General features: G+C 38.9%; 1 protein-coding gene across 1 annotated transcript in view; it reads left to right on the top strand.

The window, feature by feature from the left end:
- The first annotated feature begins 8,198 nt into the window (after positions 1 to 8,198).
- LOC107048417 (early growth response protein 1-B) overlaps positions 8,199 to 22,703 on the top strand; it is a 36,383-nt gene continuing 21,878 nt past the window's right edge. The window contains exon 1 of the mRNA XM_029126793.1: positions 8,199 to 8,565. Coding sequence (XP_028982626.1) covers positions 8,199 to 8,565 — 367 coding nt within the window. The remainder of the gene's footprint in view (positions 8,566 to 22,703) is intronic.

The raw sequence follows: 22,703 nt of genomic DNA on the forward strand, positions 1-22,703 counted from the left end.
TTTAGTAATTTTAACTGAAAATGAAAAACATTTCTTTCCTGAGAGAAAAAAAAATAAATAATGAAGACGAAATAATGACATACCCATATTTTTCTAGACGCTGGTCTCATTGTTATTTGTTAAATAAAAATTGAAGAAAAAGTGGTAAGTAATAAGGAACGCGAAGAATAAACATTACACTTAAACACGAGTGAATGAGTTTTTTCAGTAGTCACCTGTGCGGGTAGCCTTAGCTGTTGAGTACATTTCGCAGGTACAAATATCTCGAACGGATGTCTCACTGTACAAATGTCAGTCAACTCGTTTATTTTTCTCCTGGGGTACACTCAGAGGGGCCTGTCAATCTTCATCCATAGTTGGCCATCAAGAGCCAGAGTTATCCTCAGTGTCTGAGCATACAAAAGGCATCTGACCTGCTCTACGCTCGCCCGGGCTACCGAAATCCTCAACCTGCTCGTTAATCATCATTGCTGTACACAAAATAGATACAATCATGGGCTGAGGCCTGAAACTTTACAGAATTTTAAATGAGGAAGGGAACATGAAACAAATTGATTTTTAATTGAATCGAAACGCCTATTCATTCGATGATACAGCATTTGTCATTCATTGAGAAGAAATTTTTAATGAATCAATTAATTAAAATGCTGCACGGAGAAAAGTCGAGGAAACTCAAAGTAATGAATACTATCGTTGGAAAAAATGGGTAAATTTCACGTGGAGTAAAAAAAAAAGAAGACCAAATAAAATTTCTCAGTTGATTTTTTCCTCTGGGTGTGAAATTATGGGACGAAAATATTCTTTCAACATGAACACGGAGACGAATATTCAACAAAAATTACGGAACAATTCACGTAATCCGCAATGGGGAATCGTTTTCCGGCAATTTTTATAGGAATGGAAGAGAAGAAATCTGAAATATTCAGTGAATTTTCAGGTTCATCACCGAACAAAGTACGAAATTGTCACGTAATTTTTTCCGAAGAAGTAAAATCTTACAGAAACTTGGCGACTTATTATGGCTCCAAAATAAAAAATTCTTGAACGTTCAGAATTTTTATGAAGCTGGTGAGTTATTTCTACGTTCCGTTCCGTAAAATTTCTCAATCGTTGGGGAAAAGTGAGTCATCAGACGGGTGGTCAATTTTTACGGAACAAATCATAGAATTTACGTGGCGATTGGTCCAATTTCAGTTCCGACCCACACTTTTTATTGAATTTTACTTCGCTCGCGGATTACGTTTCGAAACGAAATTTTCACGTTTTTTTCTGGTATTTTTTATTGAATTTTTCTCCCCGTGAAGATAATAAAATTCAAATGCAATTCCATAACTCAAGCATATCCGCTAATTCGATTCATCGCAAAACAAATAAATGATTATCAGCAATAGGTAAAAAACCATGGATTAGATGCAAATGGCGACAGATTGAAATGTAGACTGCTAAAAACAAAAATTCCGGAAATTTTTATCGTGTTCCAGTTCCCCTGAAATTTCAGGAAATCTTGTCATTGAAAAATCAAATATTCCCTTGATTTTCTGTTCAAATGATGTGAAAATCAATAAAATACTTCATTTTTCAATTCAATTATTCTGTGAAAATTCCAAAAAATCAGGAAAATTCCGGGAAAAATTGAAAATTCATGTCATTTTGCTCCTGAATATTCAAGTTCCACTAAAAATTCAAGCAAGTCGTTAAGCTCCCATCTCATTCCCACGGAAAACTCATGAATTTCCGTGAATTCTTCTCAAAACTTGAAATTTTTCAACCATTTTTTCCCTAAATTCGATTCAATGTCCCTGTCCTGAGATTTACTATAATATCTTCCGTGACATTTCAAAAACATTCTAACAGTGTATCAAACACCAAGGAAAAACCTCAAAGCTAAAAATTGGTAAATCTTCTAAATTCAGGAAAATTACGCATTCATCTGAAATAAAACGATTTATTTGGAATTCCCCAATCAACTCCACTTATTTTTCCGTTCAAAATTAACAAACTTATAATATAAGTCTAATAATAATAATAAATTTAATATAAGGAATATATTATATTTCTTTCGATTAAAGTGTTTGAATTCCTTGGAACGAATATTCCGTTTGAATAAAAGCTTTATTAAGACCTATTTGAATAAACCCATTCAAACAACTCCAATAAAGTTTATATAATTCAACTAAAGCATTTCTCTGGTTGTGAAATGATGTGACGAAAATGATTTATCTAACATGAACACAATAAAATTCAACTTGAAACGATGCAACTGAATTGAATAAAATTATTTATTTGAAATTCCTCTATCAACTGCACTATTTTTCCGTTCGAACTTAATAAACTTAGATATTCCTTTCGATTAAACAGCTTCAATTTCATGGAACGAATAATAAAAATCAAATGAACAAATGATACGAATTGAAGTCAAATGAAATAAATGAATAAAACAACAAATAATGATTAACTTTCAGAGTGAATGAAAGCTTTTATTTGAATAAAAGTTGACATAATTCAAATAAAGCATTTCTCCGGGAGTGAAACGAAGTGACGAAATTGTATATTTCGAGGCGACGCCGAGGGCTGCCAATCGCTCGCGCTGAAAATTCCCGTCGCCCATATGTCGAACAACATTTTCTGCCGGTGACGTTACGTTCAGCTTGTGACACTGTGCCTTTTTCGTTTCCAACTAACCAAAAATCCTTTTCGGTACCCGTTGAACGTAGCACCAGTCTCAAAAACAACACTTCTACTCCCATCAATTTTGCTCATCGCAACGCAAATAAATTCTCATCACAAATAAAAAAAAACCCATTGATCAGATGCAAATGGCGATAGATTAAAGCGGATACCTTTCCATGAGTAATAGCAGCATCGAATACCAAGGAAAAACATCAAAGCCATCAGAATAGATTGACTGTCTAAAACAGCCTTTAAAGGGTATCCCCATCAGGCGAGCTGACGCGTAACGACCCGCGTCGATAATAACTCGAACGCAGTACATATTGGTGTCCTCAAGATACTCTAATCCCCTTCTCCCCCGAATGGAAGTTTTATATCACCATATTCAATGGTATCTAAACGTGAAAGAGGCGCACACGCGGGGACAAGTGATCGTTTTAAACGTGGGCAGAACGGACGCGTCTACGTGGTAGGCCATACAAGAAGGAAAGAAAACGTTTGGTTCCGGTCCAGCAGTGGCCCAAGGCATAAGCCTATATGATACCTCTCATAATCCCTCTGGTATCACCTTTTCTCGCTCTGCAGCGCGTATCGCCATCCTCCTTCACCATTTGGACATTACAATATTAATGTAACACCGGCTAAAAAGGTGTGTTTGCTCGAGCACACGATTGGAAAAAGGTGAGAGGCGAGGAAGAGGCGGTTTTTAGCCCACGTATAGGATAGCTCTTGCCCGATATGGCGTGTGCCGTGTGCCACCCGTTCCTCTCTCTCTCTCTCTCTCTCTCTCCCTTTGACTCAATCCTCGGCGGATATGTGGAACCCCCTTCCCTCAACTTGCTCGCTTAAAATTCCCCTTCCCCGCCCCCTCCCGAGGCTTGCCGCACCAATTCATCCCCACTACTGGGTTAAATCGTCTTGTTATCTTTCTCGCGGGATTTTTCCTTTTTGCCACAAGTTTGTGGCGTGTCTCGACGGGTCGGTTTCCATTGCCTTTCTTTTCTTTTAAATACACGGCGTCAATTCGACCACGTATCTTTATTCGGTCATGCCCGAGGAGTGGACAGGGTGTTCGCGCTCTTCCCTTCTTGGTTTCGCGGTTTTTTTGGGGGCCGGGGGGTTTGGGGGCTTTCGCTGAATGAGGCTGCGTGGAGCTGTGGGACAACCCCAAAAACCGCTTCTAAATTGACTGACCGATCACTCGCATCAATTTCTTGACTTTCTTTCGACCCCCCTGACCCCGCCATAAATACCTTAAGTCACAGATTTCCAGTGTTCACTCGCGCGTCCCCACGTAATTTTTAAGGTGAACCCAAGACGATCCTCCCAATTCTCATCTCTCAAAACAACAGCACCCCGCCCCTTCCCCCGCATTTTCATAACTACAACCTCACAAGCTTCTACCCATGTACCCGCAAGCACATAAGGCCCAGTAGTACACCATGACGAAGTTGAAATTAATTCATTGAACCCGTGAAATTCACAGTTCTCCAGCAGTCCCGATGACTCTGAAAACCCCAGCAACATCACTTCCTCCCCCTCCCCCCGCGCTTCTCGATGATTGATGAACCCAGTGGAAGCCATTCCCATTTTCCTCCACACTATTAGAAATTTTTTTGAAATTTCATGGAAAATATGATATGAATTGGTTTAGAGGAGAAATGGTTATGAAATTTCAGGTTACACTGAAAATTCAGTAAAATTCCAGAATTTTAAAGGGCGTTAAAACGAGAATTCCTTAATTTATTTGAATTTCCAATCTGATACAAATATTCAGTGTCAAATTGCATTAAATTTTCACTAAAATCTGACATTTCATGTTTTTTTTTCCTTCTAAATCGCATTCAGTTTTCTATTCATTTTCAGGGAAAATGGAACCGAAATTTACAGTTCTGTTAAATTTTTCCGGAAAATTCTGAATTTTCAATTACAAGATTTCCCAAAATTTCAGTGGAATTGCAACACGATAAGCATTTCCGGAATTTGGCACAGAAAATTCAGACAAAAAATTGCAGGCGGCTGAATTTTCGATGCAGCTGTAATTGCACGTGGATACGTCCATGGCCTTTCCTTCTTTCTCGAATTTCCTAGAAACTCCTGGGATTCCCTCGAATTTCCTAGAAACTCCTTGACTTCCCCCGAATTTCCTAGAAACTCCTTGACTTCCCCCGAATTTCCTAGAAATTCCTTACATTCCCTCGAATTTCCTAGAAACTCCTTACATTCCCTCGAATTTGCTAGAAACTCCTTGAATTCCCTTCAATTTTCTAGAAACTCCTTAACTTCCCCCGAATTTTCTAGAAACTCTCTGAATTTCCTCGAAATTTCTAAAAACTCCTTACATTCCCTCGAATTTCCTAAAAACTCCTTAAATTCCCTCGAATTTCCTAGAAACTCCTTGACTTCCCTCGAATTTCCTAGAAACTCGTAACATTCCCTCGAATTTGCTAGAAACTCCTAACATTCCCTCGAATTTGCTAGAAACTCCTTGACTTCCCCCGAATTTCCTAGAAACTCTCTGAATTTCCTCGAAATTTCTAAAAACTCCTAACATTCCCTCGAATTTGCTAGAAAATCCTAACATTCCCTCGAATTTGCTAGAAACTCCTTGAATTCCCTCGAATTTCCTAGAAACTCCTTAAATTCCCTCGAATTTCCTAGAAACTCCTTGACTTCCCTCGAATTTCCTAGAAACTCCGGGAATTCCCTCGAATTTCCTAGAAACTCCTGGAATTCCCTCGAATTTCCTAGAAACTCCGGGAATTCCCTCGAATTTCCTAGAAACTCCTGGAATTCCCTCGAATTTCCTAGAAACTCCTGGAATTCCCTCGAATTTCCTAGAAACTCCTGGAATTCCCTCGAATTTCCTAGAAACTCCGGGAATTCCCTCGAATTTCCTAGAAACTCCTGGAATTCCCTCGAATTTCCTAGAAACTCCTGGAATTCCCTCGAATTTCCTAGAAACTCCTGGAATTCCCTCGAATTTCCTAGAAACTCCGGGAATTCCCTCGAATTTCCTAGAAACTCCTGGAATTCCCTCGAATTTCCTAGAAACTCCTGGAATTCCCTCGAATTTCCTAGAAACTCCTGGAATTCCCTCGAATTTCCTAGAAACTCCGGGAATTCCCTCGAATTTCCTAGAAACTCCTGGAATTCCCTCGAATTTCCTAGAAACTCCTGGAATTCCCTCGAATTTCCTAGAAACTCCTGGAATTCCCTCGAATTTCCTAGAAACTCCTTGACTTCCCCCGAATTTTCTAGAAACTCCTTACATTCCCTCGAATTTCCTAGAAACTCCTAACATTCCCTCGAATTTGCTAGAAACTCCTTGAATTCCCTTCAATTTTCTAGAAACTCCTTAACTTCCCCCGAATTTTCTAGAAACTCTCTGAATTTCCTCGAAATTTCTAAAAACTCCTTACATTCCCTCGAATTTCCTAAAAACTCCTTAAATTCCCTCGAATTTCCTAGAAACTCCTTGACTTCCCTCGAATTTCCTAGAAACTCGTAACATTCCCTCGAATTTGCTAGAAACTCCTAACATTCCCTCGAATTTGCTAGAAACTCCTTGACTTCCCCCGAATTTCCTAGAAACTCTCTGAATTTCCTCGAAATTTCTAAAAACTCCTAACATTCCCTCGAATTTGCTAGAAAATCCTAACATTCCCTCGAATTTGCTAGAAACTCCTTGAATTCCCTCGAATTGCCTAGAAACTCCTTGACTTCCCCCGAATTTCCTAGAAACTCCCTGAATTTCCTCGAAATTTCCAGAAACTCCTTGAATTCCTTCGCAATATCAAGAAACTTCTCGAATGACCTCGAAATGTTTAGAACTCTCCAGAATTCCGATAGCTGGCGGCGCACACAAGGACCGCTTCCCAAAATGACCCCCCACATTGAACCCATAGACGTATCCACGTCAGAATTTTGCCAGTGCACTCGAGCCAAAAATTACTCCAATATTCCATGTTAAAAAATCAAAATATCCTCAAATTCCAGCGGAAATTGAACCCGACAAAGACGTCCAGGCTTCGGCGCGGAAAAATCAGCCAAAAATTCATAATCGTGCACCTTCGAACCAAACGAGAAAACCCCCTAAAATTGAATGAGTTCCCGCTCACTGTGTTCCCCGCGCCGCGGCAGGAAGCGGTACGGAGAGGTGCAGAGTCGTGTGCCCGCGAGGAATACGCATCTCCCCGCGGCCAAGTGAACGAAAAAGAGACAGACGTATTCGCGTGGGGGTTGCGCCCACGCCCGTGACGTCACCCCTCGTCTCTGGCAGAGTAACCCGTGCACGAGTCGGCCTTTTTTCTCTCTCTCTCTCTCTCTCACCTCAATTGTATTGGTGAGATGGCTCATGAATGTGAAATACGTTCACAAGAATGGAAAGGGAATATCTGGTGGTGGTAAAGGTAGGAGGGTTGACTGGGCTGTAGTAGGGTTAAGAATGGCCGCGGAGAGGGGAGGAGGGCTGCAGCCAGGAAGGAATGAATGGAGATTGCAGAGCATACGATTGAGAGACGAACAAGGCACCAGGAAGGGATGGAGAGGTGGTCGTAGTCAATCGGGTGGTGCTTCAGCGATAAAAAAATCTGCAAAAAAAAATTTCCCTCCTCTGTTTTGATCTGTTCATCATCAGGACTGAATGGAGCTGGACTCGCTGGCCTGAACACACTCGAACACAACTGGGGTGAATGCCGTCGACACGTGACGTTGGGCAAACAACGTTGTGGTTAATATACCGGCGCGCGTATTCCCTCCACACAGGCATCATCATCCTCCTTCCTCCGTCGTTTGTCGTCGTAGCCAGGGTCCTCTCTTCGTTCAACACGGCCACACCGATTTCACGTTCCCGCTCTCGCACACTCCGGGGCACTTCGCGCGCGAGCCAACTCTTTATTAGTCTAGCGCGGACCATCGCGACACCCCTGGTCCCACAGCATCTTGTCTCCGAGTGTATTTTTTTTTTCATTTCGTTATTTTTCACTTTCGGTTCAGTTGAATTTGTGCCACCGCGACACCACCGGAGGCTGCGATGGACCGAGTGGCTGCAATCACTCTCCCGTGATTATCATTTTGTTTTTTAAATATTTGTTGGCAACTGTTTTTGTGAAATTTTGAGTTCTGTTCAGTGCGTCAAGAGGATTATACTGTGGTATTTTGAATAGTTTTTTTCTCATGCAGTTGGGAAGAAGCGACGGATTGTTGAACCATTGAGCATCATTATCACTCGCAACGTCCGGACGACGATATTGTAATATCTCGTTTGTCATTAGCAGTGCTCAACGTCCTGTGTTTGTGTGTGAAGAAAAAGGAGAATATGAGATGATTAATCCCGGGAGTTTCACACAATTTTACCCCACGTGACATGTGTCCCAGTAATAATCAACTGACTGGTGGGATTAATCGCGTGTTTCGATATTTGCGAATATAAATTGCGAGTAAAACGAGTGCAATCGAGGGAAATTGGATAATTGTCAAGCTGTGGTGACGAATAAAATCGGAATACTCGATAAAATTTCGAAAAGATGCTGGCGCTCGCGATGCGACGCGAACACGCAACTGGACGAAGTAGTGGTAATAATTACGAGCCGGCGAATCCACTGGCTGGTTTCGATCATCTACAGCAGAATCCATTTGCGCATCATGGAAGTAATGAATCGAGGGGGCGAGATCAATCGATGAATGAGGATGGTGAGCTGCAGGAGTTCGTGGATATTGCCCAGGTGCAGCAGTTGCTGCAGCAACAGACGCAGCAGACGCAGCATCACCATCATCAGCAGCAGCCGGCGACTTCCTGCCTCTGGGGAACGGTTTATCCACCACCACCGCCGACCATTGGTTACCCTCATCATCATCTCCATCACCATGGACCACCGCCCAACCATCCGCCAGGTAAACCAGCGGGAGAAGTGCAGTGACACCGCGAGAGACCTTACGAGACATCACGAGACAATAATGTGGAGACATGGTCTCGGTCTCAGTGGAGATGGAAATCTTTGGTCTCGTCTCAGTCTCGAAATACGCAGTAACGACTCCTCCCGTGATGACTCCGGGGCTACTTATCTCACCTCGGTTTCGGGTCTTTCGCGTTTTTGTATGTAGAGACCTGCGACGAGACAAAGCGAGACAAGAACCAGGATTTTACCTTAAAAAACAGGAAGAACGTGAGATCGAGGTGAGATAAATTAACTCGGAATCATCACGAGAGGAGTCGCTGCGTATTTCGAGACTGAGACGAGACCAGATTTCTATGTTCATTGAGAGCGACCGAGTCTCCAAATTGTCTCGTAAAGTCTCTCGCGGGATCACGAGAGAAGTGAGAGGCGGTTGATATTGAATGATAATGCGATCTTGCTTGTCTCTCTCGAATGGCTTGTGCATAGTTGCATGCGAGTAGTAGTTGATTGTCCTTGGATCGTGATAATGTTGGCATTGAATAGTGCGAGACAGGGGGGGGAGAGCGACGCGCGGAAAAGGTACTCCGGGAAAATTAAGGGGAGCAGAAGTGATATTTTCGGAGGAAACTGCGAGGCGATGGATGCGCGGATAATCAATTCCTGATTCAGTCGCGAGGCGCTACTTGATCTGATGGCGAGAATCTACATTGAGAGAAGAAATTAGTTCTGTTGAGTCAATTTACTTGGGGAGAAAGAAGAAAGTTTCCACCAAAACATGATAATTTTCGTAGTAGTAATTGTGAGACATTTCAATTCTTGTGAGACATTGATATTTTTTTCGGGCAAATACATTCAGTGAATCTACTCCACTCCCTCAAATATTCTCTCAATGTACTTATTTCAAAGATGCCAAGTCGAGTTGGCGACTTGATGCAAGTAGAGCTAGACTTGAATCAAGTAGGATGAATTAACTTGAAAGATAGAACAATTTTTCAAATGCTCGACTTAAATAGAGGATTTTATCCACTTGAATCAAGTCTTTCCGACTGGAATCAAGTTCCTTTCCTACTTGAATCAAGTATCTTGCTTCAACGAACCAACTGTTTTTGTAAAGCTCGACTTGAATCAAGTAGGATGAATTAACTTGAAAGATAGAACAATTTTTCAAATGCTCGACTTAAATAGAGGATTTTATCCACTTGAATTAAGTCTTTCTGACTGGAATCAAGTTCCTTTCCTACTTGAATCAAGTATCTTGCTTCAATGAACCAACTATTTTTGTACAGCTCGACTTGAATCAAGTAGGAAGATACTTGAATGAAGTATCTTTCATCCTTGAGTCAAGTATTTTTCTACTTGAGTCAGATATCGTTCCCACTTGAAACAAGTATCTTTTATACTTGAATCAAGTATCTTTCCTACTTGAGTCAAGTATCTTTCCTACTTGAATCAAATTACTTTTCTACTTGAATCAAGCATCTCTCCTGCTTGAATCAAGTATTTTATCAACTTAAATCAAGCATTTTCTCTCCGTGAATCAAGGAGATTTCGGATTAAAACCACAATTTTTTTTTCATAAAACAATCTTTTTTTTATGTACAAAATAAATGTCGAAAACTCGAATAGACTCGATCCTGGTCTTCCTACTTGACTAGAATAGAAAAATACTTTAATCAAGTCGCGATCTACTTGAATGAAGAATTTTTTGGAGTGAATATTTCCATTTGTTTCCGGAAATTTTTCTGAATTGACACGTCATTTCCGCCCGAGGAGAAATATTTGTGTTTTCCGCGGAGATAACGCGTGGAACGGATAAATTTTCCTATTCATCAATCAAAAATTCGATTTAATTAAAAACTGAATATTCTGAATTATCACATCAAAGAATAACATCTCAAATTAATACATAAAGACAGTAATCAAGTCGTTTAGGTCCCCCTTTTAGGATATTTAATTGGCTTAATTTAAAATATAAATTCTCTCCGCGCAATTTACACTGAATTTCCCTCATTTCAATAAATTTTCGAGAAAAAATTGAGCTGAAATTTCAAGTTTCCCCCCCATTTCCTCATCAAATCATAAATTTTTAATCACGCAATTCCTTAGAAATTCAATGAAACTGCCCCTTGATAAAAATTTCCAACAAGTTTCCCAAAAATTGGAAAAAAAACCGCTTTTCCTTGAAACAAAGAAATTGCCCCAAAATCAGCCCCAAAAACTCGTCACGAATTAATTCATATCCTGAACCACTTATTATGCCTGACGTCTTCAGTTAAAACCCCTTCGAGACCCAAGTTCCAGCAGTGATAGAAGACAATATCCCTCACGACTACGCAATATTAAACTCATTGGATATTTACGAGTAGAGGATCCCCGCGTTCACAAAAGATGTTAACGAACGCTCTCACTAAACCAAAAGGGAAACATAAGAAACCGAGAGAGAATCGAGAGAAGCCCCCCCAACAACATACACACCCAGCATTCGATGGGTGTGTCTGCCACGAGCGCGAGTCACTCGAGTTGTGCCCCAACTCAGTTTGTTGCATTCGTTACTTTGATTTTTTTTCCGCTCACAATTTACAATTTTCCTTGTATTTCTTTTTCACCACCAACTCCATCCCGATCTAAGCCGTCGGATCGGTGAAGATCGTCCTCCCAGCAACAAACGACTCTCTTCCCTCTGCCCCATTCTCTCGCCTCTTTAACCATCAACCCATACGCGAGGAGTGCACACAGAGAAACGTTGAATAATTCCTTTTATTCGTTGTACGGCATCTCGGTATCAACCTCAAGGCGAATAAATCGAGCGGGACAAGCGCGGATGCGAATTAGCCCGCCGGCTGTGATTTTTTAATCGCTCGGGAAAAATTGTCCGGCAGTTGCGACCGGTTGCCATGTACCGCGATGGATATTTCCCGTAGGTATACGCCGCATTCGAACCTTCTAATTATATTTGTCGAGCAATAGGATGCGGTTTTTTATGAGGATTGATGGAGAAAAAGACTATTGTTTTAATTCCTGAATATTTTTGCTAGCTGCACCCATACTAGTAATTTTTTTTTTAAATCGAGTGACAGCAATTCGGCATTCTCAATGTTATAAATTTGAACACAATTCAACAAAATTGCATTTTTCGTGTGAGGTAATCGGTGGTATTTCAGTGACAGCTACACTGTTAGAAGTTTTTTAAAATTTAATGGAAAGTATGATAGTAATTCTCATGAGAGTTACAATCAATTGGATTTTCAATTTTTCCCTGAATTTTCCTGATTTTTCTGAATTTTCGCGGAATAATTTAACTGAAAAATTGAGTATTTTATTGATTTTCAGATCATTTGAACCGAAAACTAATGGAATATTTGATTTTTCAATGTCACAATCTCTTGAAATTTCAGCGGGAATTAAACACGATAAAAATTTCCAGGATTCGACACGGAAAATGCAGACAAAATTTTTTAATAGTGTAACAAAATATGTGGACATTTTAGGTGATATTTCCCGTAGGTATACGCCGTATTCGAACCTTCTAATTATATTTGTCGAGCAATAGGATGTGGTTTTTTATGAGGATTGATGGAGAAAAAGACTATTGTTTTAATTCCTGAATATTTTTGCTAGCTGCACCCATACTAGTAATTTTTTTTTTAAATCGAGTGACAGCAATTCGGCATTCTCAATGTTATAAATTTGAACACAATTCAACAAAATTGCATTTTTCGTGTGAGGTAATCGGTGGTATTTCAGTGACAGCTACACTGTTAGAAGTTTTTTAAAATTTAATGGAAAGTATGATAGTAATTCTCATGAGAGTTACAATCAATTGGATTTTCAATTTTTCCCTGAATTTTCCGGATTTTTCGGAATTTTCGCGGAATAATTTAACTGAAAAATTGAGTATTTTATTGATTTTCAGATCATTTGAACCGAAAACTAATGGAATATTTGATTTTTCAATGTCACAATCTCTTGAAATTTCAGCGGGAATTAAACACGATAAAAATTTCCAGGATTCGACACGGAAAATGCAGACAAAAATTTTTAATAGTGTAACAAAATATGTGGACATTTTAGGTGATATTTCCCGTAGGTATACGCCGTATTCGAACCTTCTAATTATATTTGTCGAGCAATAGGATGTGGTTTTTTATGAGGATTGATGGAGAAAAAGACTATTGTTTTAATTCCTGAATATTTTTGCTAGCTGCACCCATACTAGTAATTTTTTTTTTTAAATCGAGTGACAGCTGCATTCGGCATTCTCAATGTTATAAATTTGAACAAAATTCAACAAAATTGCATTTTTCGTGTGAGGTAATCGGTGGTATTTCAGTGACAGCTACACTGTTAGAAGTTTTTTGAAATTTAATGGAAAGTATGATAGTAATTCTCATGAGAGTGACAATGAATTCAGTAGCGAAGTGGTAAAACGGTTTAGGTCGATTTTGACTATTGGCCAGTTTTCAGTGAATATCTCGGAATCTAAGGAAGATAGCAAAAGTTTTGTCAAGACCTTTTTTGTAGCAATCAATTTGCTGTAGAAAAAAGGTTATTACGAAAATTTCGTTACCTCCTTTGGATTCGGAAATATTCTTCAAAAATTCAACTAAGAGATAAGTTGACTTAAACCCCTTTACCACTTCGCTATTGAATTGGATTTTCAATTTTTCCCTGAATTTTTCTAATTTTTCTGGTAGATTTTTTTTTAAATTGAGTGATCGCTGCATTCGACATTCTCAATGTTATAAAGTTGAACAAAATTCGACAAAATCGAATGACAGCTAGAATTCTTGCGGCCATTGTGGAAATTTAACATCAGATTCAATGAAATTGTCAGTAGATTCAAAATCCGGAAATATATTTACTAAATTACCAAAATTTTCAATAATTTCGGTTGTTATAGGAATCTGGAAATGGCAATTTTTTGGCAATTCCAGAAATTAACTGATTTTTCCGTATGGCGACATTTCGTGTGATATTTCCGTTAGATATACGCCGTGAATTCTACTTAAACCTTGGAATGTCATAACAATTTTCCCCTAAATCCGATTCAATGTCACTCTCACGAGATTCACTACAATATCTTCCCTGAAATGTCAAAAAATTGTACCACAAAAAATGGGAAACTAAAATATGAGCAAAAGCTCCCATTCGCCAGCAATAACTCATCACCGAATCCTTATAACTCAAGCTCATTTTTCGATCCGCGCCCCGATCGCACCCCAGACCATCGCGAAACTATCAAGAAAAACTCGCCAACCGAAAAAAGTAATAAATAAAAAAATCACCGAGGATTCACTCGCCCGAAATGGAAATCGTGTCTGATAATCATGAGACGGACGTGGGATAAGAAGTGAAAAATGCGCCGATAAATGCAGACACGACGGGAACGACAAAATAATAAAAACCAATTCAACGACGAATAAAACAACATCAAATGAGAAAAGTATCGGGGGGAAAAAAATAAAACCGGGATAAGAGATTTGTGTCCCAGGCACACACTCACCGATCCACATACCGGTACTATCGATATATATTTCGCGTCGAGGAGAGTCCTACCTCCTTCGGGGCTCTCGCGTTATGGATAAATCGTCGATGATTCATCGACTTGTGCGCCGTCCACAAGATTTAGAGTTTCTCCCTGTATATTTGCCTCCCCTCTACCCCCCCCCCTCCTCCCGCCCCGTCGTACCGCTCTCATTCCGCTGCTTTCATCTCTCTTCGAGTTGTCGTGAGACCGAAAAAGGGCTCTGATAATTACTCGAAGTAAAAAGCAACGAGTTTCTCTCCCTCTCCCGCATGCAATGCAGACCAGAGTCCAGGGGAGTGGAGGAAAAAAATAAAAGAATTATTGAAAACGAATAAGGTGTTGGAATGAAAAGAAACAAAATGATAAAAAGTAACAAAACGCTGAAAGAAGAAAGACTAGAGCGCTAAAACACGTCTTCGGGGAATTAAGTTGAATGTCAGACGGGAATAAGGGGACTGGGGAGAGGGGGGGGGAGGCCCTCCAATTCGTCCGAGTTTAGAGTCAAGTAAAACGAGAATTGATGAGACGACGTTTGAGCTCTCAGTGGCCTAAATTCAGTATAATCCGTTTTGAAAGAAGAAACGTTGAGTTCTCGGACGATTTTGGAATTTTTATTTTTTTCACTGTCTCGTGTGCCTGCGAAATTTCTTTGCTCATCATTAAGGGAATTTCTTTGCGATATTCCGGGGTGAGGCACAGCACATTGTTCATGCGATTTGAAAGAGAAAATTGGGTTTTTCATAATCACTGAAAGAATCATCAGTAATAGGAATTAAATCAGGGGTTGAAAGGTATATTTCGATGCCTTCTTACACTGCTAGAAAATTACACTTGAAATTTCAAGTGAAAAAACTTGAAATTTTTAATAACGATAAAGTTAGATGAAATTTCTGTAGAATTCTTCGTTGACAAATCAGTTAATTTCTTGGATATTCAAGTAATTCTCGATTTTCAGATCCTGAAAAATCTTGATAATGTTGAAAATTCAGGTAATACTTCTCTGAATTTTCAATCTATTGGAAATTCAATTATGTTTGATGTCTAATTTCCACGATGAATTTGAAAATTCAAGCTTTCTTTGAAAAATCAATGGTTTTTTAATATGAAAAATCAAATTTTCTTGAATTTTCAAGATGAATGAGAAATTTAGCGAACGTTTTCAATTGAAATTGAATTCAAACTCACAACATTGGAAATTCAGATGACATTGTGATTGAAATTTCAAAAAATTTTCAACAAAAATCAGAAAATCAAAATTTTTTCATTGTAAGGTATTTCGTGTAAAAAGTTAAAATAATGAAAAAAAAATTGGGAAGTTCAGGGGAAAAATGTCTGAGTATGCTGCGTCATTGAGAATTCTTGCACATTTTTTTCAGATCTCAGTCTCAAGTAAAAAATAATAATAAAAGCTGGATGTTTTTGTAACCTCTCCAGCTATAACCTCCGAGGCTACTCCACTCTCAATTAGGGAAATTTTCATGGCACCCAAGAAAATAATGAACTATTGAGGAAAAACTAGTGGGTGATAAATCAAATCTTTCCTGAGAACACGTATAAGTTTCAGATTTTTTTCAGATTTCATAAGAAAGTTATTTGAACAAATGATTCGGAAAATTATGAGTTTCGGGGCGATTGCGCCCTCACGCGCAGGCGCGTGATTCGAATGTCAGTGAGCATCATGGGAAAGGTATGGGTTGGACCATGGAACTGAGAGAGAGAAAACACTCGACAGGTTTACCAACTCGAGACGCATTTTAATATTATTTCAATAATTAGAAAAACATCCAATAAAAATTATTTGACACCCGTAGATGATGAGAAAAAAATCAATCAATCTGATGAATAAAATCCACATTCAAAAAATGCTCAAATGCACACTTAAATAGTTACTTGAAAATTCGAAAATTTCGTGCTCAACGATTGAATCAGGGCTCGCGAACAATAAGACTCCCCTTCCGTTTCGCCCCCCGGTGATCTAAATAATATAAAAATCGAAATTGAAATTCAATGAAATGAAGTTTAGTTTCTTCTCATTTCTTACTTCAACGATCATTCAACATTCAGTATAATTCATTTTGAAAGAAGGAACCTCGAGATTCTCGCACACTTCACGATTATATTTATTATTTTTTCACATGTCTCGGGAGTTCTATATCCACAGCGTGCGCCTTGCGAAATCATCTCTCTTCACACGAAACAGAAACCCAGTGTCAAACTGTTCTATTATTAAAAGACACTTGGAGTTGTTTATTGGAGTCTAATGTCTCCGGAGAGGACAACAAAACATATTCAATTAAGTGTCGGTAGGCAGCACCCGCCGATAAACTGCGGAAGAGAAAACCGGACAGTTACAAAAGTTTTTATTTCTTCAATTTTATTTCATCTCTGCGCCCGTGCGCACGTGCCTCATAAACACGATTAGTCACACACTCGTGTTGTCCACCATGGCGACTTGTTTTGTACGCTGAGGGTACATTCGCGCTAACGTTTGAAAAGCCGTTCGTGCGCATGCCTGAAGAGGGGGAGGCACTTGTCAACCTCACCTCGTTTTTTTTAATTCACCTCTGAATTTTTTAACGAAAGATCCTCAAATTTGATGATAAGTCATTCCATTTTCGTTCAGTGAGAGAAGAACGACTGAGTTCTCAAACAAGTCTGACTAGTGCCAAGAAAATAATTTTTTTTTAAATTAAAATCAAAACATTTATCAGAACCTGATTTTTTAATTTTTATTTGCGTTTTGATTCTCGGGAGATGAATAATTCTTTTAATGAAAAAAATGATTTCTCCACTTAAACACTTTATTAGGTAGAAATTGAATCATTTTGTAATTGAATTATTTTCTTTGAGATGAATATAATGAGTTTATCAACTGCCAGCAGAAATATTGTTGAAATAAATGAAAGAATTTCAGAAGGAGTTTCATTTTATTCAGATGCGTCATTCCTCCGAGGTAGAGCATTGAGTATTCATGCCAAATTGTTTAGAGAATGTGGAATTTATACGTAATTTCATGACATGATGTAACAATTTTGTTGCGATTTGAGTAGCAGCTGCATTTTGATTTAAAATGTTGCGAATTTTGAGTTCAATTGAGATTTACGGTGGTAATAATTTCAAGATAAAACTACAAATCGTGTCGAGTTTTTTCAGTCGTTGTTTCTGAACAGTTGATAGAGTGGAACAGATTTACCTGAGGAAAATTAACCAACTTGATATAAGAAAATTGAACATCTTTCACAAAAATTAAATTTTTGTCGTTATCATCAGAAATATCGCCAGAAGAATTCGAACTGTTGGCAGAAAAAAAAATCATCTATCGTACGACAATCATTTGATCTGAGAGAACTCCGTAGGTTTATACCATAGAAAGAATACATTGACGAGAAAAGAATATTTTTTCCCAAAGAAAATTGTCCCCTCGAAATTATTTAGTTTCGCCAATAACACAGTTATCGGCAGGAAAATTGTAGTTTCCTCTCAAAATTATCATTTGTTCCATGGAAATTATAAGTGTTTATTGGACAAAGATATACACTACTCAACAACATTCACTTGATAAAACCGGAGCCTCATATAATTCCCTGTAGAGCGAATGTATTTACCCGAGAAATATAAAAGTCTCACGAGAACAATTACTACTCCAAAAATTATCGTGTTTTGGTGGAAACTTTCTTTTTCGTCCGCAAGTAAATTGATTCAACATGACAAAGATCTCTTCATGGGAACATATAATTTTTCGGCAGAACAAATTAAAATAAAATGAAATAAAAATTGAATGAAATGCAGTTCTACAAAAAATCTTTCCCCTCATTTCTCAAAAATTGAATTGAATTGCATTCCGAATTTCCAACAGCGTGTGCGCTCCACTAGACCAGGGGGACCCTACATCACCCACCGCAATCTACCGTCCTCCCTAGCACGATCCCCACGACCATCACCCAACGCCGAAATAACGAGCCGACGTCACCGACGATAACAACCTTTATCAACAACCTGACGTAATTTTCCCGAAGTACTTTTCATTGTGAAAAAAGTCCGTTATTGATGACCGTGCGTCATAGTCGCCTGTAAATTTTTCCGCACACACACTCCACTGCACACACAGTCGTATGTGCAGCGTCACCGGCATAATTCGCAATCGATATGATCAGGAATATCCTGATTATAACCGTGGATACACACCCCCGGCATTTCCATTCAACCCCGGAAGAATTAGCGTGGGTTAGGCTTGCGATAGCACGCATTCACACATGAGGAGTAAAAAAAACACACACACAGGCTGAAAAAAAATCGAAGCCTGCTTTCCGTCCTTACGTACGTAGAAGGTATACAATGAGTGAGGGAAAAACAAAGTGAAAAGGGTGGGAAAATACGTCAGGGCGCGACGACGACCTGTTCTTTTTTTAGACCACGTCCGGTTAAATTAAAACTTGTGCTATAAGCAAGGTCGATATTTTGTTTTTGCTTCCGAAGGAGGCTCTGTTATCGCTCAAATTGAACTGAAGAGAAAAAATTCTGTAGCGATGTGGTAAAGTGGTACAAGTCAATTTTGACTATTGACTAGTTTTCAATCAATATCTCGGAATCTAAGGAAGATAGCTAAATTTTTGTGATAACCTTTTTTCTAGAGCCGGTTGAGAGCTACACTGAGAGAAAAAAATATTCCTGCCAAGGATTGATATTCTCGTCAGAAGATAATATGTGGACGTCCGCATGAAAAGGGACCACTTTGTCGATTCTAGTTTCCGAGATATTCACGTTTTTCTCTTGCCAATTCCCATTTAAACCCATGTTAAATTATTTTTTCGATCTTCTGTAGCGTCGTCACTCTTTACGCTATCAAGTTCATTTTGGGCTCTAAATGTTCAGAATCAGATCAAGATTATGGGAATATACATAACTCCAATAGTGCCAAAGTGGTCCCTTTTCATGCGGACGTCCACATATTTTTTCAGAACGAATTTTTCCAGGACAGTCATTTTCAGAGAGTCCAAGTCTATCCTCAAAAATTACAGTGATATTGAACAATCTGATTATTATGCTACATATAACCTTGACAAAATGTTCTCCGATATCTTCCGGATTTTACAAATTGGCGATTTTCTCAGGTAAAGAAAATTGGAATAATTCCAAATGTTAATAATTATTATTGGAGTTTCTTCGAGGTCATATGCAGAAGAATATTCTTATAGATCACCATAATTCTCACGCTTGGAACTGATTTCGGAGCACCTGGAAATGACTGGCCTGGAGAAATACGTTCCAAAAGAGATATTTTCTTCTACTAAGAGTATGAAAAAGATATCACCAATAACATTTTCTTGGAAGGAATAAATTTTTTTCTCAGTGTACATGATACTTGCATCAAGTTGTTTTGTAACTTAGAGGAAGTGCAGAAATGTGCCTTTTCCCAAAAAACCCCTTGGTACCGATCAAAAGTAATTTTTTTTGGGTGTACTGATTCCAATCAACTTAAATATTATCGTGATTAATCATATAAAATCTATCAAATCGTCAGGCGCGCGGAGCGCGGCTTCAATCTCGTGACACGAAAGAGTAGAAGAAGAGAAAACTGAAATAAGAATTAAAATAAAAAAAGAACCCCTTCGGAAGCAAATTGCCAATTTTTACCAATTTCTAAAAAACGCAATGGGCCACTTATTTAAGAAGCAATTGACCAGTCAACGGTTAAATGTTGTCGTTTTTATCAGTGATGGGTTATATGTTCTGTCTCCTCCCTTTCTCTCTCCGTCATCCCTCGTCTATTATGTATCAACGGGGTAAACTACCTATACGTCAGTCAAGATAAGCGAAGAGTCGAGGCGCCTTTGACGTCTAGTCGGCGTTCATTCCGCGTTCGATCGACCGTGTACATCTGTTCCACCGCTATGAGCATATCACACACCGCAGAATGTTACGATCGTAGGGCATATTTGTGTGCGTACGGTATGTGCGTTCTTTATGACATTTTCCTACCGCTGATTTTTTTTATTCTGCATGTTTCACCTTTTCTCAGAGTTCTTTTCAGGCGGCAGCGACGGGCGTGGGGAGTTTCCACGCGTGGAGGGATTTATGTCGGTCGTATAATGCGCTGATAGAGAATTTCAACGCAGATTTCAAGTAAAATTGCTTCAAATATTCAATGATAAGTGGGTAATAAGGAAGTTTCATGTATTTTGTCAACCGATAAGTAATTTTTTAGGGCAGAATTCGATTGAAAATTGTATTTAAATTTCAATTTGTGTAAAATTTACATTCAGGTGAGATGCACGGTTCAGGAGAATTCAGAGAATTCCATGAGTTCCCATTAAAATTTCTGGAATAGTAAAAATAGATATGTCAATTATTTTTTCACAATATTCTGCACGACTGTTGCTCTAGTAGAAATAAATTGAAATAGTTTAGTTGTGGTTTTTAAGAGAGTAGTATTGAATTAGATTTAAGAGGAAACGTCATGAAATTTCAAATTTTACTGCACATTAAGTAAATTCAAAAAAGTTGGCAGCAGCAGAAGAAGAAGAACTTTCGAATTTACTTGAATTTTCTTGATTTCTGTTAATTTTCATGGCATGATTAGACCAAAGTCAACAGTTTCCATTGGTTTTCATTGAATTTTGAATTTTTAGTGACGAAATTGAATTCAATTTTGGAAGAAAAATCATGAAAACTCAAATTTTTGTGAAAATTCACTGACACTTCAATTTTTTGAGTGGCAGAAAGATGGGAATTCATCAACTTACTTGAACTCTCAATCAAAACGTAAATATTCAGTACCAAACAATGCTGAATTTGAAATTTTAATTTTCAAGTCAATTTCCAGTTCAATTTTCAATTCAATTTTGAATTCAATATTCAATTCAATATTCAATTCAATATTCAATTCAATATTCAATTCAATATTCAATTCACTATTCAATTCAATATTCAATTCAGTTTTTAATTCAATTTTCAACTCAATTTGGAATTCGACTTTCAAATTAATTGTCAATTCACTTCTCAGTTCAATATTCAATTCAATAATCAATTCAATTTTCAATTTGTAAACATTGTTAATCTTGAGTCTTCCCAGCTCAATAATTTTTCTTGCTTCATCACTTCTTTTTTCCCTTCAGTGCAATCTAAAATTCTAATTCATCTGCTACGATCCGAGTAACTCAGACCCTTCCCCACGTCAGATCATTTGACCCTTAAGTAATCCTCACGTGCACACGCAAGTGCGTTCTTCTTGACATTTTCCCGCATATCCCCTTCGTCCCCCTCAATCAAAAGTACCCTTTTCCCACCTCCTCCAACGGAAAATGACGGCAATCGAGTTGATCCCGAGCCACGTGCCGGTATTTTAATGTATATATATAAAAACGTTAAAAGAAACACCAGCGTAAACCCAGTAGTTGGATTGGGGAGGCGTGGTGGGGAGTCGACTCAATGATCGGGCCAGAAGTAAATCGTTCGGGGTCCGAAGAGAAAGGTCTCGGGTATTTTAATGCCCAAACGCCCGGCAGTGTAACCCAGGTAGCTTCATTCCACTCGAAACCATCACTTTCGTAAATGAGGAGAGAAGACCAAATTAATTTTTTCAATCATTTGATTTTGTCACAACATGTGGTAAACTAATCCCTAAATTTTTCATTCATTCACTTAAAATGAAAGCTCTAATGTTCAACTACGAAAGTGGAAAAACATTTCACTGGAGAAAAAATAGCCGAAGTACTCGTGTTTTGTCGTGGAGCAGAATATTGAATTAATTATCTTGAAAGTATTCACGAAAGTGTTCCAAATTGTTAATTTCCAACTCATATTATGGATCTGGGGTTCTAAAGCTACCGAATATTGACACAAAATGTTACATTTGAGTATTTACAAATACCGTTGAATTTTTAGGAAATTCCTTTAACATTTTCGGAATTCCTCGAATTTTCGACGGAATTCTTGAAAAATCCAGAGGAATCTGGAGTTCAAGTCGAGACTTCTTGAAATTTTCCTTATCTTTCATCAATTTTCCCGCAACAGTTACCCCCAAATTTACAGTTCACAATGTTTCCACGAAATTATGAATTTTCAATGCCAAAATTGGCAATACGAGTCCCACTTTTTCAAAATGAAATATTCTCCCCGCGACTTACGAACTATCGCAGCCCTCCTCGCGCAATTCTCATTAAACCCCTCAAGAATCAATTTCTCGTGTATTAATGACACTAACAGCCGCGGCCCAACGGGCGCAGAGCACGAAAAACGCAACGATCGATTAACGATCGTGAGGGCGATAAGGGATAGTCCGGGTCCCCGGGGCAAACACCTCGGGTGCGTAAATCATTGTCGCGGCTGGAAAAGTAGGTAGCCCCTCACACATTCACCCACAGCCGCACAAAAACCAACACACGCGCAGATCGGAATGTAAGAGCTGATCGAGACGAACGGTCTCGCTCCAACCCCGACGCAACCGGGGATTCCCCTCTCTTTCTCTCGCGGCTCGGCCGTATCATTCGGTTTTAAGATCGATCGTATGGATCCCCCTGGTATGGGAGAGTCCCCCGCACACACACAGCCACTGGGATGAGCTGGTTTAATGTGCACTGTGGGACGGGGGGCGGGGGGGGGGGGGG

Source organism: Diachasma alloeum, unplaced genomic scaffold (assembly GCF_001412515.2).
Source record: "Diachasma alloeum isolate Michigan unplaced genomic scaffold, Dall2.0 Dall_scaffold_00192, whole genome shotgun sequence".
Taxonomy (NCBI): domain Eukaryota; kingdom Metazoa; phylum Arthropoda; class Insecta; order Hymenoptera; family Braconidae; genus Diachasma; species Diachasma alloeum.